The following is a 16,315-nucleotide window of genomic DNA, read 5'->3' on the forward strand; positions in this document are numbered from 1 at the left end:
AACTGGATCCACTTGGATCCAGTTTTTGTATGGATCCAAGCACATTTCAAGCGGTCTTCCCCACAGCATGGTGATGTAGCCAGTGAAACTGACCGATTTGGCTACTGGGGGCGGGGTTACAACTGGTGGCGAAATAAAAGTCACACCTGCATGCGACATGAGTGGGTTGCTATGCACCCACATACTTAGGCAATAGCAAAGTCACACCTTAGTGGATCCAAAAGTAGAAATCTGATGTAAACTTACTACTCCCTGGCCGTTTTGACGTCATCACTTTCAAGCCCTATGATTATGTAGACCTACATATGGATGTACACGAGTAGCACTGTACTTTTGTAGTGTGGAGCAGGCAGTAGAATCTGATGTCATGTTGTACAGTCATGTACATAATCTACGCTTAGATCTACATCTTCTGTCAGATCAGACAGATGAATGAAGCCACAGAGCTCTGGCCGCTGGAGCGTGCAGCGAACGTGTAGAGAGGATCTTGGACTGCTGCACCGTCCGTGCTTCAGTTGAATGCGGAATCGTTTTTTTCTTGCTCGTTGCCGTCTGTGGGTGTTCTGGGCGGATGCGTGTTCTGCTTGCGGCCCTTCATATTGTTCTTGTCTGGGAGTTTGAGTGACGCTCCCTCGCAATCTGGTTGCGGAAGTGAAGCGCTTTCGTTCGTTACCTGCCCATCGGCAGGTGGCGTTTAGATTTGTGGGACTACCAATCGTCCGTGTCAACGTTACCAGAATAGCGGACGCCGGACAGGAACCACCCGGCCGTTATCGGCAGCAGGTGCTTCTCCCTGGCCTGAAGTCAGGTAAGCATCTCCCATTCAGTCCCCAAGTTTCACTGAAGGTGTGCGCTGAGTTCTTGTAGTACAGCAGCCCTAACCCGTAACGATTTATTGGAAAAGGCTTCTGCTGATGTACAGTACTCCGTGTCGTGTGCTCACATTTGTCCGCATGGTATTGTATTGTTCGTAGTGAAGCGCAGCAACGGCAATTCAAACGCGAAGGAATTTTTGGCTTCTCCAATATCCACTCACTCTCAATCCGTGTGCTTTACAAGCAGAGAAAATTAGTCGATGAATAATTTCGTCAAATTCCAAAGAAGGGACTTCTTCCAATCGGAAACGGTGACCTTTCACCAGAAAAACAAAATTATTTGGAAAGTTTTTTTGAGCTGAAATTTTAGTGAAAAAGTTGTCAGCGCTTTCTAGGTTCTGCTCAGTGCCATAGCTTAGATTGTTAGAGCTATGCTCATGACAAGCAAAGTCCCAGGTTCCAGTTCTGTTGGGGTTTGCATTTTGTTCTCTTTTCAGGGCAGTCCTAATCCCTGAAAGATCACTTTGCAGGGACGCCACCAGGTTCTAAAGAAGTTGTACGACCGAAAGGAGGCGAAAAGAAAGAGGGGGTCTAGGACACACGTCCCCCTTAAAAAATCTTATTATAACTAGATACTGTTATACAGTAACTAAATACTGCTATACAGTAACTAGATACTGTTATACAGTAACTAGATACTGTTATACAGTAACTAGATACTGTTATACAGTAACTAGATACTGTTATACAGTAACTAGATACTGTTATACAGTAACTAGATACTGTTATACAGTAACTAGATATTGTTATACAGTAACTAGATACTGTTATACAGTAACTAGATACTGTTATACAGTAACTAGATACTGTTATACAGTAACTAGATACTGTTATACAGTAACTAGATATTGTTATACAGTAACTAGATACTGTTATACAGTAACTAGATACTGTTATACAGTAACTAGATACTGTTATACAGTAACTAGATACTGTTATACAGTAACTAGATACTGTTATACAGTAACTAGATACTGTTATACAGTAACTACATACTGTTATACAGTAACTAGATACTGTTATACAGTAACTAGATACTGTTATACAGTCAGAAAGGGTTTAACAAGCCAGTAACAGTCGACATTCTTTGTTGCCGTGGGACTGTGACTTGTGTTCATTTTCGCTGTGGTTGCCTTCCCCTCTTTGGTATCTGCTTAAATTAACCTTGGACCTTCAGAGTTGGAAGGCTGTTGGCTAGCGCTACGGAGATGTGTTGAAGCTAGGTGTCAGGTCGTCGAATGTCTCAGTAGTCTGCCCTTTTTACTGCCTAGTCGTTGCACTTTCTGACCGTATATAGTATCTAGTTACAGCCCTAGTTAAAAACAAAACATAGCGAGGGCTCTGGACTGTCATTAGTGCCAGTACTGTATCCATACCTGCTCTCTCATTTATAAAACTGAGAACATAAATTCTGCTGGCCCATTGCAACATGAACATAAAACATGTAGTGATGAATGCAGGGATTTTCCCACTGTCCGTAGGATTTCTAATAATCAGACAGAATAACGTGTAAAAGAGTTTGTAAGATCCGATCAGCAGAAATCACCGTTTAATGTGTAAAAGTGTCTGCAGGTACTGGTAGTCGACACTGTGTGGTTTTGTCTGTACATGGTAGTATATGACATTGTTGCTGTGTTTGTGTGTTGCTGTGTTTGCGTGTTGCTGTGTTTGTGTGTTGCTGTGTTTGTGTGTTGCTGTGTTTGTGTGTTGCTGTGTTTGTGTGTTGCTTGGTTTGTGTGTTGCTGTGTTTGTGTGTTGCTGTGTTTCAGGTATCCGTGTGGTGACACCACTGGTGAAGGGTATTGTCACAAATGGGGCTAGGGTCCAGCAAGGATGAGAGCTCCGGCCTCCAGTCACAACCAGCTGACCAGAGTGATCCAGCTCTAGGGTCCAGCGTTGATGAGAGCTGCGACCGCCAGTCACAACCAGCGGACCAGAGTGATCCAGCTCTAGGGTCCAGCGTTGATGAGAGCTCCGACCGCCAGTCACAACCAGCTGACCAGAGTGATCCAGCTCTAGGGTCCAGCGTTGATGAGAGCTCCGACCGCCAGTCACAACCTGCTGACCAGAGGGAGCCAGCTCTCAGGTCTAACAAGGATGAGAGCATCGACCACCAGTCACAACCAGCTGACCAGAGGGATCCAGCTCTAGGGTCTAGCAAGAATGAGAGCTCCGACGACCAGTCACAACTAGCTGACCAGAGTGATCCAGCTCTAGGGGCCAGCGTTGATGAGAGCTCCGACCGCCAGTCACAACCAGCTGACCAGAGAGAGCCAGCTCTCAGGTCTAGCAAGGATGAGAGCATCGACCACCAGTCACAACCAGCTGACCAGAGGGATCCAGCTCTGGGGTCCAGCAAGGATGAGAGCTCCGACCGCCAGTCACAACCAGCTGATCAGAGAGAGCCAGCTCTCTCTGATGGTGCTGGTAAGTGAATTGATTGCTTTAGTTTATGGAGGGAAAAAGTGTGGGACTTGATTTCAAGGGTCATTTCAAGGGTCATTGCATGGTCCACTGCTTGTAATGGCTTTCGTTTGGAGCAAGACAGGCATAATCATTCGTACGGCTCCATGTGAGATGCAGTGGAACTCGGATAAGAGGTACTGCCTCGGGAGTGGAAAAACGAACTTAGTACCGAGGTTTTGCAGAGCAAACGCTCGCATGGATTTTCGCGCCTGGGCTTGCGAATATTTGTGCGAATGTTCGCGCGAAGTTTGTGTTTTCCATGATTGTCGCTCCAAGAAAAGTACCAGAGCACTCGTGCTTGTTTGAGAAGTCGCCTTCGGTAGATCTACAGAGCTTCATCCGACTGAGAATTTATTTGCTGCGAGTGGCTGCACCCTGAGACAAGAGCTTTTTGCATATGTTGTCGATAACCGGAGACCCACAGATAACCATGTTGGCCTGTGCCGCAATCCGGCGCTGCGAACACGCAAACACTCACACAAAGTTTCGCTTTTCGTGATTTTCGAGCAAACAGTTGTGCAAAACGTCTCTAGAATCTGAAGTACTTCTTATCCAAAGTTGACTCTTCCTAGACCCTGCAAAATGTATGTGTCTACTGACACGAAACCAGGCTTCCTTCACTGCAAACAGCCTCCTCAGCACTGTCAACATGCCAAAATACCTGTCAAGTGAACCTGTCAAATGGAACGGTGTTTGAAAATCACCAAATAAGTACTTAGGGGCCGTCCGGGGTTACCGATTGTTTTTACAAAACGAAAAGTTTTAGTATTTTTCAGCCCCCACCCACCCACCCACCTTTTCTGCAGGCAAAACGAATTCCAATAAAATATTGATGCCCATTTTCGACACCCAGAAGTAACTGGGCATTCTCCATCAGCATTCAATAATTATTTTCACAACGAAACTCCATCAAACCCACCCACCCACAAACGAAAACATTTCGTTTTGAAAATAATATTGGTAACCTTGGACGGCCCCTTAGTACACTCTGTCTGCACCTGCTGAAAAGTCCTTCATAATACTAGTTGTAAATCCTATCATGGTACGTCGTTTCCCAAACACATTTGTATATGAGCTTGCACGTCTTACCCGGGTATGGTCTAAGTGAGTTCCACTGTAATTCTAGAAATGTAATGCAAGAGCCATGAGGCCACAACGTTTTTATGCAACTTTGGCAAGCCATGCATGCAACGTTATACAGCGCGTTGGCAAACGTGGCTTTCTCCGACCACGTGACTGACGTGAAAACACATCAAATGCATCCGCAGTATGTAGGAGTGTGGCATCGCAGGAGAGTGAGGGAGAAACCCTGGACATGATAACTTGTATTTCTACCATAGTTGACTGACAGAGACTCTAATACCGTATTTCCCCGTAAGTTAGTACGTACTAACTTTCGAACTCAGCAACCACATGAGTACTAACTTTCGCGGGTGGTACTATCTTTCGGGGAGTACTTTTTGTATCGGGGGTAAATGACATGCAGTGGGAAGCCTGCGCAACTCTAGTGTCCGTGCATATGATCAAGAGTACACATGTACTCTTGATATGATGTATGTACTGTACGGTGTCTGTACATGTAGGACGGGTACGAACTTACTATCTTTCGGGGGGGACTGTCTTTCGGGGTGATAACCTCGGCAGTGGAAAGTGTATTTTTATAGGGGGGGGGGGTACTAAGTCATTGGGGAGAACTTACTTACGGGGAAATACGGCAGTCCAGCAGCCAGGCCCCATAATATTCACGCCCGTTCCCACTTCGAGCACACAACAAATGGATACCTAAAACCTGACCATGACACCTAGTGCTCCCTATAAATCACATTATTTCCTTTAGATTTAGGATGCTAGGGCATAAAATACGGAAGAAATTGTTTCACATCTGTAACCATAGCAACGGCATAGTAACAGCATAGTAACTGTTGTTACATTGGAGACAATTTAGGATGTTTAAAAAAAATTATCTATACCACCGGGTTCAGACAAAATGCCTTTCAAACATACAGAAAGGTGCAGTGCAAATAGGAAAGAGGGAAGAAACCATTCTTCTGTATACATGTGCATGTACGTGTACTATGCTACATAATCATTGATTTGTATTACACAAAATGCATGGCATGCCGCCTAGGTTGATAATTAGGACAACAAGAAAGGATTGGAGTCAAATCCTACATAATGAACATCACTGATATGATGTACAATGTCCGTCAAGATATCCAAAACCAAAGAGTAAGCATATGTAGCACACATGAACAGAGACTGAAAGAGCTGAAGAAAGACGTGAGGTCTAGACAAGGGCTCCGCTGCATTGCAGTGGCGTCTTGGCCGTACGCGATCTTGATGCAAGACGTGCTCGATGGTCACAAAGAGACTCTTTCCAGGCGTCAAGCGACTTGAAAACTTATCGCTTGCTCATCCAGCAGCGAGGAAGGCAACCAACCGCACCTTGTTCTTGCCAGAAGACAGATGTTTTGCACCATATGCCATTGTGGCGCACCGTGATACCAATCATGAATGGCAGCAAATTTATCATTAATCAGTTGCCTACTGGGTCGGTCTGTTGCCGAGAACGTCACATTTGGGGACTGTGGAATGACCCGCGACACCGGTAACGTTAACATGATAATGCTCATCTTCCACAAAAACAAAACAAAAAACAGTGCTATGATAAACTACCTCCAGCCACCAGAAACAAATACAGTGCATTCCGCATATGGACAGAGATTACACTAGTACATGACTGTATACCAATCGTAGAGTAACCAAACAAGAAAGATGGAAGTTATCGGGTCTATACCATCAGGGTTGGCAGCTATATGTACAGTCAACTTCGCTTATAACGACACTCGGCGGGGCATCAAAAAGGTGTCCTTATTCGCGAAGTGTTGTTATACCCGAAGTCTCATTATATGTATTACAGTGGGACGGGACTTTGCTCTGGGCATGGAAATTCTGTCGTTATTTGCAAATTGTCGTTATGTCCGCAGTCGTTATTAGCCAAGTTGACTGTATTGGATTCTCCTGGTGTGCAGAGTGACGCTGGGAGTGTGGTTGATATCCACTGTTGGTTTGCTGTCGTCAGTGTCAATCGCAGCACCTTCACTATTTCATGTCTAATACCTTTTATGGTCCGCACGACTTGGACCACAACACCATAGATATCCACACGAAATGGTAATAAATCAAAGAGGCCTTCTTCATTGCAGTTGGCGCAATTAACGGGATCGCGTCTTCAGCGTCTCCGACCTCCAAACTGTAATTATAGCTGGCCAGCCTGTTGTTTATTGGCAGACAAGAATTGTGCTGCTTCTTTAAATACTGCACATACTGCAAACTACTGACTTCATGCCATTGCCTCATGGATCAGAAGTCACCACACTGAAAGAAGAACAGCAGAGGAAAACAGAACTGATGCAGTCAGCAAAAAATTTGCTCCTTCATTTCATTCGACGAATTTGATAGTCGTGCAATGCAAGAAAGTCAGAGAGCAGGAGACCTATTTATTTAATGGGCAAGCACCAGTGCTTTGATGCCCATAATAATTTGATGCTCAGAATTTCACCACAATCATGCACGTATACTGACATATCTACACGATGCGACCTAGTACTCCACAAATTCAGAAAAAAACTAGTACATCAGTTGGTGAAATATTCCACCTCTGTCCCCTAAACTCAAATGCCCCTGTAACATTGATAAAGGATTGGTAGATGCTCACTCAGAGTGGTGTTTGAAAATTACCGAAACCAGTCATGACGAATTAGAGCATGTTCAATTGTCTCTTCTCATAAAATGACAATACTGCCTGTACGTGGTTTTTTCGGGTGTATTTGTGGGGCACATAGGTATCACTCTAACTCCTCATGCATCCAAAAGATAAGGCTTTGGTCCATCACCCCACAAAGCGGTTTTAGTGTCGGCGTTGAGTAAGCGCCTTATCTGGTGTGAAATTGGTGACCATAATCCTCGCTTCAGCAATTACAAAAATGGAACATTCATCCCAGATGGCTGCTCACGAACTGCAAGCTCCAAAATAATTTTCCAGCGTACGGGCATAGGTGTCAACATCATTCCGAACCATCTCTTCAGTGGAGGAAAGGTCTCCTGACGACACTAGAATGGCTATAAGCAGCAAATTTCTTTGAAGTATTCGCCATTTGGAGATAGAGAAAATCAACAGAAAACAAGCCCATCCGGCGCCTTGGAGGCTACGATTCCCACGAGAAAATGAAAAACGGTCTCTGAACTGAAGCCGTGTAGGGCCTTGGCGCACGGACTGCCTGCGGATGTTGCGAACTACGCACGCGTCTGCTCTGCATGGTAGCAAGAGTATATAACCCCCAGGTTAACTAGTTATAATACTCTTGATGGCTAAAAATGCATGGCCTAGGCCACCTACTAGCAAGAGTCCATAACCCTCTTGGGGTTATGTACTCTTGCTAGTACTGCTACTAGTAGTTGTACCTGGCTGGCTAGGGCTAGGCCCTTTGACACCGATATACCATAATGGTGAAATCCCACCATGCGGTGCCGCCGAGAGTCATAAAACTACTACCCCCCCCCCCACCAAAAAAACACACACACACAGTGCGCTTGAGGTGAAAGAAGCAATGGCCGAGTTGGACGAAAAAAGTCTGTTTTACTAGTCAATGCATTCACTTGTGAAGGCAACGAACAGTGCAGTCGATGACCGGGAATCCTTCTCTTCAACTTTGCATCGTCAAAAAATTGTGTGGAAGAAGTCGGAACGAAAGTCAATTTCTAGAGGTATTTTCAGGGCCTGACTGCTGGACTATAAATGGCTGGACACTCTTAAAGGGGAAGTTAAGGCAAAAATTAAAATTTCACCAGTTGTAGTCTTCGGGGTGCTGAGTCGAATGGTCTTGGTCCGAGAAAGCTGAGACGCTCCCTTCCTACTTGAATCCCAATCGAACTCGCGCACTTCCACCGAAACTGGGTGACTGCGCCCTACTAGATGGGGATTTGTATGCAAAATGTCACTAAAAGCGCCGTTTCGTTCTTATAAAAGCACGGATGACCGCTATTGGCCCATATGTTGTAGTCTTTTGGACGCTGAGTCGACTGGTTTTGGTCCGAAAAGGCTGCGATGCAGCGTTCCTCCTTTATTCCCAATCGAACATGGTTGAACAAGCGGTCACGTGCTCCTGCGTACACCAGTCAGCTGGTCACCGTGCCTGCAGGGTACAACTTACTAGCCTGTTTGACCTTTTTTGGGTGCAGTCCTGTCACTCGAGTTGAACTCGAGTTGAATCTTGGTGTGAAAGTTGTTGCCTGCTGGCGTGGTGGCCAGGTGATTTGGGCACCCAGGAGCACGTGACCACTTGTTCAACCATGTTCGATTGGGAATAAAGGAGGAACGCTGCATCGCAGCCTTTTCGGACCAAAACCAGTCGACTCAGCGTCCAAAAGACTACAACATATGGGCCAATCGCGGTCATCCGTGCTTTTATAAGAACGAAACGGCGCTTTTAGTGACATTTTGCATACAAATCCCCATCTAGTAGGGCGCAGTCACCCAGTTTCGGTGGAAGTGCGCGAGTTCGATTGGGATTCAAGTAGGAAGGGAGCGTCTCAGCTTTCTCGGACCAAGACCATTCGACTCAGCACCCCGAAGACTACAACTGGTGAGATTTTAATTTTTGCCTTAACTTCCCCTTTAACTGTGCTTTGCGGTGTTGCAATAAATAGACTGTGCACTCATGTGCACGTGTACTGGTTTCCTGTGTTCATGTCTGGAGTAGTCTGGCTGTCATGTTCATTGGCGGGCTGTGTGGTCACACGCTTCGCCATCTTAGTGCAAGACAAAGCTGTCTGAACTATCCACGTAGAAATAAAAGTTTAATTAAAATTAGCTAACCGCAATCAATAAAACTAGCTTAACCGACATTTGTGTACTTTATTCATGGAATGTAAAAACGGTGGGGACGATGTGCAATAAAACGATGAAAATATGAAGAAATGGTGTAGGGAAAAATATGGATTCAAACAAGTTTTCGTACAACACTCATCAGGAATCGTCATTGTACTAAAGGACACTGAAACAAAAATTGAACTTTATTAATGCGATTAATAGTATAAGTGAAGCGGACATTACAAAATGATGAATGAGAATACATGTATCTAAAATCATAGCCAGCAAACGCATATCATCACGTACATTGAAAATCAACATAATTTTGCGAATCGACCTTTCTTTCAGGATCACTTTTCAACGAGGACGAAGCAAAGTCGGCCGAACAAAGCCTAGAGGAAGAAAATCACCCTCTCCACTTCACCATCCCGATACTGACATAGATACGAGATGAAACAACTAAAAAATCCACAAGAAAACTGTACGGCCATCGCTGACTCGCTGACTTTGGTCTGAATTTGGTCTGAAAATTTCTATCACGATCAAAAATGTACGAGGAGCACTCAAAAATAAGCCACAGACGTACCTTTATCGCTCTCTACTCCTTTTTCAAGGCACAAAAGTCGACTCTCCACTTTCAAACCAGGAACCAGACTTCGACTAGAAACAAAGATTACACCAAAGGAGCAAACAACAACCATTTTCTGCAGTTTTTTTGCAGATGACTTCCTTGTGCTTGGCCCAGCACGCCAAAAATCACACCTCGGAGGAGTACAACATTTACAACTCTCAGATGTCCTCGATTGCTGGCCATGGGTTGTTCCTAATCGATTTTCTTGAGACTATCATCAGGGAAAATCGTCTCACAATAGAGGCTATACGGAGAAACAAACTACTTATAGGTTATAAGATAGTGGGGAGTATACAAGGTGAGGTGTGAAGAAAAAAAACTAAAGTGGGAAAGAAGACGAAAGAAACTAGAAGAAAAGATGTGAGAGTGTTCCGAAGGTGTGAGCTACTACAAAAGGTGAGTGAAATGAAGGCGTGGAAGCAGGAGAATGTGATAGAGTGAGGAAGTGTGAGGTGAAGGTGTATGCGAATGAATACGTGTGTGAATGCTAGGTGAAGAGTCTCAATTTTGTGACATTTTCTTTCTGAATGCATAGATTAGGTTTGTGTTTACGGATGAAAACAGCTTCTAATACCTTAAGTTCACGAAACCTACGAGCACGGTACAAAACAGTGAAGCATGAATCGTCATACACTGAGCGGCATTGGCTACTAGCAAGAGGTGTTTTTTAATTGCTGACCCTTTCGTTGTGCTCTCACCTTCAGTCCGGTCATCTTCATCTTGGTTGTCCAACTCACTCTCTTCATCACTGCTCACACCTTCCTCATCCTCTTCCTCTTCCTACTGCTCGCTGCCAGTCCATGTCCGGTTGTAGATGCCATTACCAGCGCACGAGTCATGCTCCTTGTTACTGGTCTCCGTACCTGTGCTTGTCCATTTCCTACAGTCTCACGTAACTGTGCACTTGCAGTGGGTTCAACCGGTACTGTAATAGTGTGGTTCTGTTGTGCAACTGGCACCTGTTTACGGGGACGGCCTCGTCCAGGTCGCTGGGCTTTGGCTGCATCTGACAATAGGTACAATGGTACATGTTGTTTGACGCGTGCGTTCAGGTGCTGAAGGGTTCTTCCTACATATCGGCTATCACAATGCCGACATTCAAAATGATAGATTACATGGCTAATTAGTTGGGTAGGAAGAACATCCTTCTTCACCGTGAACGCACGGGCCGTAGTAAAGACTGTTGCCAATGCTGTGGCAAAATAGGTTTGTCTGACCACAGTCCTCACGGCGCGGGCCACATCCAGCGAAATTTGACCTTTCCATGGAAGTCGTAAAAACACACGACATGGGTCAGGTCCAAACTCAGGCTCGGCAACCTGAATATCAGGTTCGCTAAACAGCTTACTGAGGAGCTGAACAGGATATCCATTCTGAACGAATACCTTCTTCAGGAAACAAAGCTCTTGCTGAAGCTTATCAGGCGAGCAAATCCGCCTAGCGCGCATGATTAAATTTCGTACGAGATTAGTTTTGTATAAAGTCGAGCAATAGGAGTCGTAGACGATGTATTGCCCGGTGAACGTTGGTTTTCGATATACTGAAGTTGAAACAGCCATGCGCGCAACAGCCATCTCTTAAGGTATTAGAAGCTGTTGTCATCCGTAAACACAATCCTAATCTATGCATTCAGAAAGAAAATGTCACAAAATTGAGACTCTTCACCTAGCATTCACACACGTATTCATTCGCATACACCTTCACCTCACACTTCCTCACTCTATCACATTCTCCTGCTTTCACGCCTTCATTTCACTCACCTTTTGTAGTAGCTCACACCTTCGGAACACTCTCACATCTTTTCTTCTAATTTCTTTCGTCTTCTTTCCCACTTTAGTTTTTTTCTTCACACCTCACCTTGTATACTCCCCACTATCTTATAACCTATAAGTAGTTTGTTTCTCCATATAGCCTCTATTGTGAGACGATTTTCCCTGATGATAGTCTCAAGAAAATCGATTAGGAACAATCATTTTAGATACATGTATTCTCATTCATCATTTTGTAATGTCCGCTTCACTTATACTATTAATTGCATTAATAAAGTTATTGTCTCCTCGTCGCCTTTTCAAAAATTGAACTCTTCTAGAAAATCTAAGTTAGAGAAATAACACTAAGAGCAACAGCAGTGAAATTTACAAGTGTGAATTTTAACAATCAAAGCGAGAAATGAACAAAGGAGAAAGGAAGGAAAGACAACGTGATAACACATAACAGCAGCACATTACACCTAGAACATTAACGGCCAAGCCTGGCCGCACTCCTTTGTTCATTTCTCGCTTTGATTGTTAAAATTCACACTTGTAAATTTCACTGCTGTTGCTCTTAGTGTTATTTCTCTAACTTAGATTTTCTATAATAGTTCAATTTGTGTTTCAGTGTCCTTTAGTACAACGACGATTCCTGATAAGTGTTGTACGAAAACTTGTTTGAATCCATATTTTTTACCTACACCATTTCTTCATATTTTCATCGTTTTATTGCACATCGTCTCCACCGTTTTTACATTGCATGAATAAAGTACACAAATGTCGGATCAGCTAGTTTAATTGATTGCGGTTATCAAATTATTGTCTCCTCGCCGTGTGTTTAAAATTAGCTACATGTATGAAAAGTATGAATGCAGCAGACATCACCACGCAACATGAAAATTTGCTTACACAGATCAGGCTTGTACATACGAATACAAACAGCTTCAAGGTCCTTCAACTGCTGGAGATAACGGGCATGACACAGTACAGAGAAATTGGAATCGCCACACACACTCAAATAATCGGGACGAGATAACACATGCTAGTACACAGCTGACTTCTTACGAACTTCACCCTCATCAGCTCCATCACTTTCTCTGCCACCTGTCTCCTCATCGTCCGTTATATACATTCCTGAAATATATCTCCGTTTAGTAATTTGCAGTCGACCTCTTCTGTCTGCTACAGCGTGCTGCGGTGCCCGCACAACGGGACACTGTGTCAAAGAAGTGGGTTCAATTTATGTGATTGACAGCACTGTAGTTCTTGCCGACTATGTACATGTACTTGTATTTATTCCCGTAGCTATGCAGAAGACGTTACTTCAGTAACGTCTGGCGCTAGCCAGGGTCCACACAGCTTTAATTTGGTATTTGTGTGTTTGTGTGTTTGTTTGTTTGTGTCACGCCTGGCGCTATCCCGTATCTGACGGCAAAAAATCATAGGGATGTTATAAATTTTTCAATTCTTTTTTTTCCGGCATATCCTGGGATTCGAACCCGCACTATCGCCCTACATGCATTCCCCCATACACTTCGCATTCATACCCATTCTTCCAAGTTGCTTCACGTTATGATCTTGCGTTTGAAAGCCCTATTTGAATATTGCGGGCAGCTGTATGTGGCCAGCTGTGTTTGATGGTACGGTACAGGAGACGGTGTCGTATTACCCTCGATCGTACCTGTCCCGTACTTTTTGTCTTTTTTTAATGTTTATTTGAATTCGGATAGCTCAACAGTACAGAAGTACAACTACAAAGAGTACCGAATAGAAGGCCCCGAGAACGGGAAACCAAAAAAACCAAAAACCAAAACAAAAACAGCAACATTAAGTTACTGATTATGCACATTGCTTGAAAGCAAATCGCAACAATGATTAAGAGTTAAGCTGTCTTTTAGCCAAATAGCCAATTTGACGCGGAAATCTGCGATAGTAGTGCAGGACTTCAGGTCGTCTGGTAAATAATTCCAAACAAGAGCCGATTTACTTGAAAAGGACAGAAAGCCAGACATAGATCTATAGCGATTGATACTCATGTTATGAGTTGTAGAGCCGCGAGTAGTTCTGGTAGACGTACAGATGGGAAAGAGGGACTGCAAGCAAAAAAAAATATATTTCACGGTTCGCGTGAGACTCGGCTGGAAGCCGACTTTTCCGCATCCGCCGTGGGAACGCCACCACCCTCTAGGATCAAGGCGCAGATGCAGCTCCTAAACGGTGGGAGCAAACAGCCGGCTTAATACAATAACAGTGGAAAATGAATACAAGGAACAAAAATACTGATCGATATTGGAAAGAGGAAACATTGAGGTGGTGAAGAAGTGGCGTGATATTAGCTTGGGGTGATGCGCCACTAGCAACTCCTACAGCGCGCCGGTGGAGTGAGGCTAGCTTGTTTCTATTTTTAGCGGATTTAAACGAAAGGTATACAGGGAGAGCATATTCTAGATCAGGCTGAATAACACCGACAACGAAAGTACGGCGGGCAAACAGGTTCATCTGGCGGAAAGATCGACGCAGTACACCGATCTTCCGTGAGGCTTTCCGGACGACATTGTTAATGTGTTGGTCAAAGGACAGCTTATTTTCAACAACGACTCCTAAGCATCTGGTGCTTTCCACTTCCCCTAGCGTAACATTTGACAAGGTGATTTGCAGTTGTTGCCTTTGTTGTTGTTGCTGACTCCCTGTGGCACGTTTGGGATGGATTTGCATGACAACGGTTTTGTCGGTATTTATCTGCATACCAATGGAGCCAAGGTGGTTGTTTAGTATCTCCAGTGCCGATGACAACTTGGCTTCGGAACGCGCCTTCGACGGATCACTAGAGTAGACTGTCTTGTCATCCGCGAACATCAGTAATTTTGAACCCGCTGTCTCCGCAAGCCGGGGAAGGTCCCTCAGGTGGACATTAAAGAGGGCAGGGCCTAAAATACTTCCCTGAGGAACTCCTCGAGACACTGCAAGACTTGAAGACTGGCTGGCTTGCGTGACGACACGCTGAGATCTCCCGGCGAGGTACGACGCAAACCAACGCAGGGTGCTTGCATGAACACCCATGCCATGGAGCGCAACGAGTAACTGTTGATGCTGGACGCAATCAAACGCCTTGCTGAGGTCGACAAAGGCTACACTGGTAGTCTCTCCGCGGTCCTGGGCCAGTTTCCAATCATTTACAGCAAGTGTGAGCAGTTGTGTCGTGGAACGAGCTGTTCGGGACCCAAATTGGTGGTCGTGGAGGTGATTTTCGATGGTAAAACTGTCACATACCTGATTTAGAACCAGGCATTCCAGAGTCTTAGCCAGAATCGACGTGAGTGACACAGGACGATAGTTCGAAGGAGAAGTAGGATCGCCCATACGGGATTTCAATATCGGCGTGACATTAGCCAACTTGAATTGTGACCGGGAACACAGCAGTGCACAAAGAGGTATTAAATATTAGGGTGAGGGAGAAGGCGATAACTGGTGCAACGGCCTTCAGGATGCTCGGGAGAAGACCATCTGGCCCAGGCGCTTTCGTACCGTCGAGTTCCTGAAGGTGCCGAAGTACCTCATCCTCAGAAATAGGGCGAAACTCGTGCCAGTCACACGGTCTTGAGGTACCACTTGGAACAACATAAGCCGGGTTCGGATCTGACACAATACTATGGAAATACCTGTTCAAGGTATCTGCCTGGACGAGAGGCTCAGTTCTTGGGTTTGTGCGCCGGGTGACTGAGTTGATGGTGCTCCAAAGACGCCTAGGATCTCGCCGGTAATCGTCACAGATGGAGCGGAAGTGGGCATTTCGGAGTTGGCGATAAAGGTTATTGCATTTGCTGCGCAAAACTTTGAACTTCTTCTGTAGAACCGTACTACTGCAGTCAGACGAGCGGTACTTTCTGTAGACGGTTTTACGTCGCCTAATGAGAGCTAGTAATTCCGGTGTCATGAATGGGCACTTCTTCCTTTTTCCAGGGGATTGTCTCCGTGATATTATGTAGGGTGCAACCACATCCAAGGCGTCTTCAAATTTTCCTTGCCACTCTTCTAGCATTACATCGACCGACGGGGACGAGAAGGATCCGAGATCAGAAATTGACAATAAATGAGAGAGATCAGAGGCAGAGGCCTTACTGTAATCACGGCGTTGGGATCGATATATTTGTCCTTGTGTTGGAATTGACTTCGGAAAAATAATACTGGTGTGAACAAACTCATGATCGGTGAACTCGCAGGAGTGAACGCTTCCGTGCTCAACACAATCCATGTTCGTTAGTACACAGTCGAGAAGTGTTTTAGATGTAGGTGTGATCCTTGTAGGGTGCGTAATCATATTCTTCAGATCAAGGGGAAGTAGCAGGTATGTGTTCAAATTGTCAAAATGATGCGTTTGAGGGGACAAGAAATCAACATTTAAGTCGCCCATCCGAATGAGATCTTCGCCCTGAATGTCATACATGACTTGCTGTAAAGATTGCCAAAAAGCCGCCGGTGCGGACGGTGGCCTGTAGAGACAGCCAATGAGGAATGATTCACCTGCTTCTCGTTTTTTGGAACGCAACCAAACCATTTCCAGGTCGATGTGCTGAATCAACATCCGCTTAAACCCAAGTTGCAACCTGCTGTAGATCACTGCACCGCCGCGCTTTTGGCAAGGTGTTCCATTTGTACAGGAGCAGTTGTAATTGCACTTTCTGTCGAGACGGTGCATTGAGAACCCCGGATGTCGACTTCT

General features: G+C 44.9%; 1 protein-coding gene across 1 annotated transcript in view; it reads left to right on the top strand.

The window, feature by feature from the left end:
* The first annotated feature begins 406 nt into the window (after positions 1-406).
* The window catches only part of LOC135827329 (uncharacterized), a 350,751-nt gene continuing 334,842 nt past the window's right edge, over positions 407-16,315 (top strand). Inside the window, exons 1-2 of the mRNA XM_065339849.1 lie at positions 407-808; positions 2,645-3,302. Coding sequence (XP_065195921.1) covers positions 2,687-3,302 — 616 coding nt within the window. The 5' untranslated portion in view covers positions 407-808; positions 2,645-2,686. The remainder of the gene's footprint in view (positions 809-2,644; positions 3,303-16,315) is intronic.

The sequence above is a fragment of the Sycon ciliatum genome, chromosome 11, assembly GCF_964019385.1.
Source record: "Sycon ciliatum chromosome 11, ocSycCili1.1, whole genome shotgun sequence".
NCBI classification, from domain to species: Eukaryota; Metazoa; Porifera; class Calcarea; order Leucosolenida; family Sycettidae; genus Sycon; species Sycon ciliatum.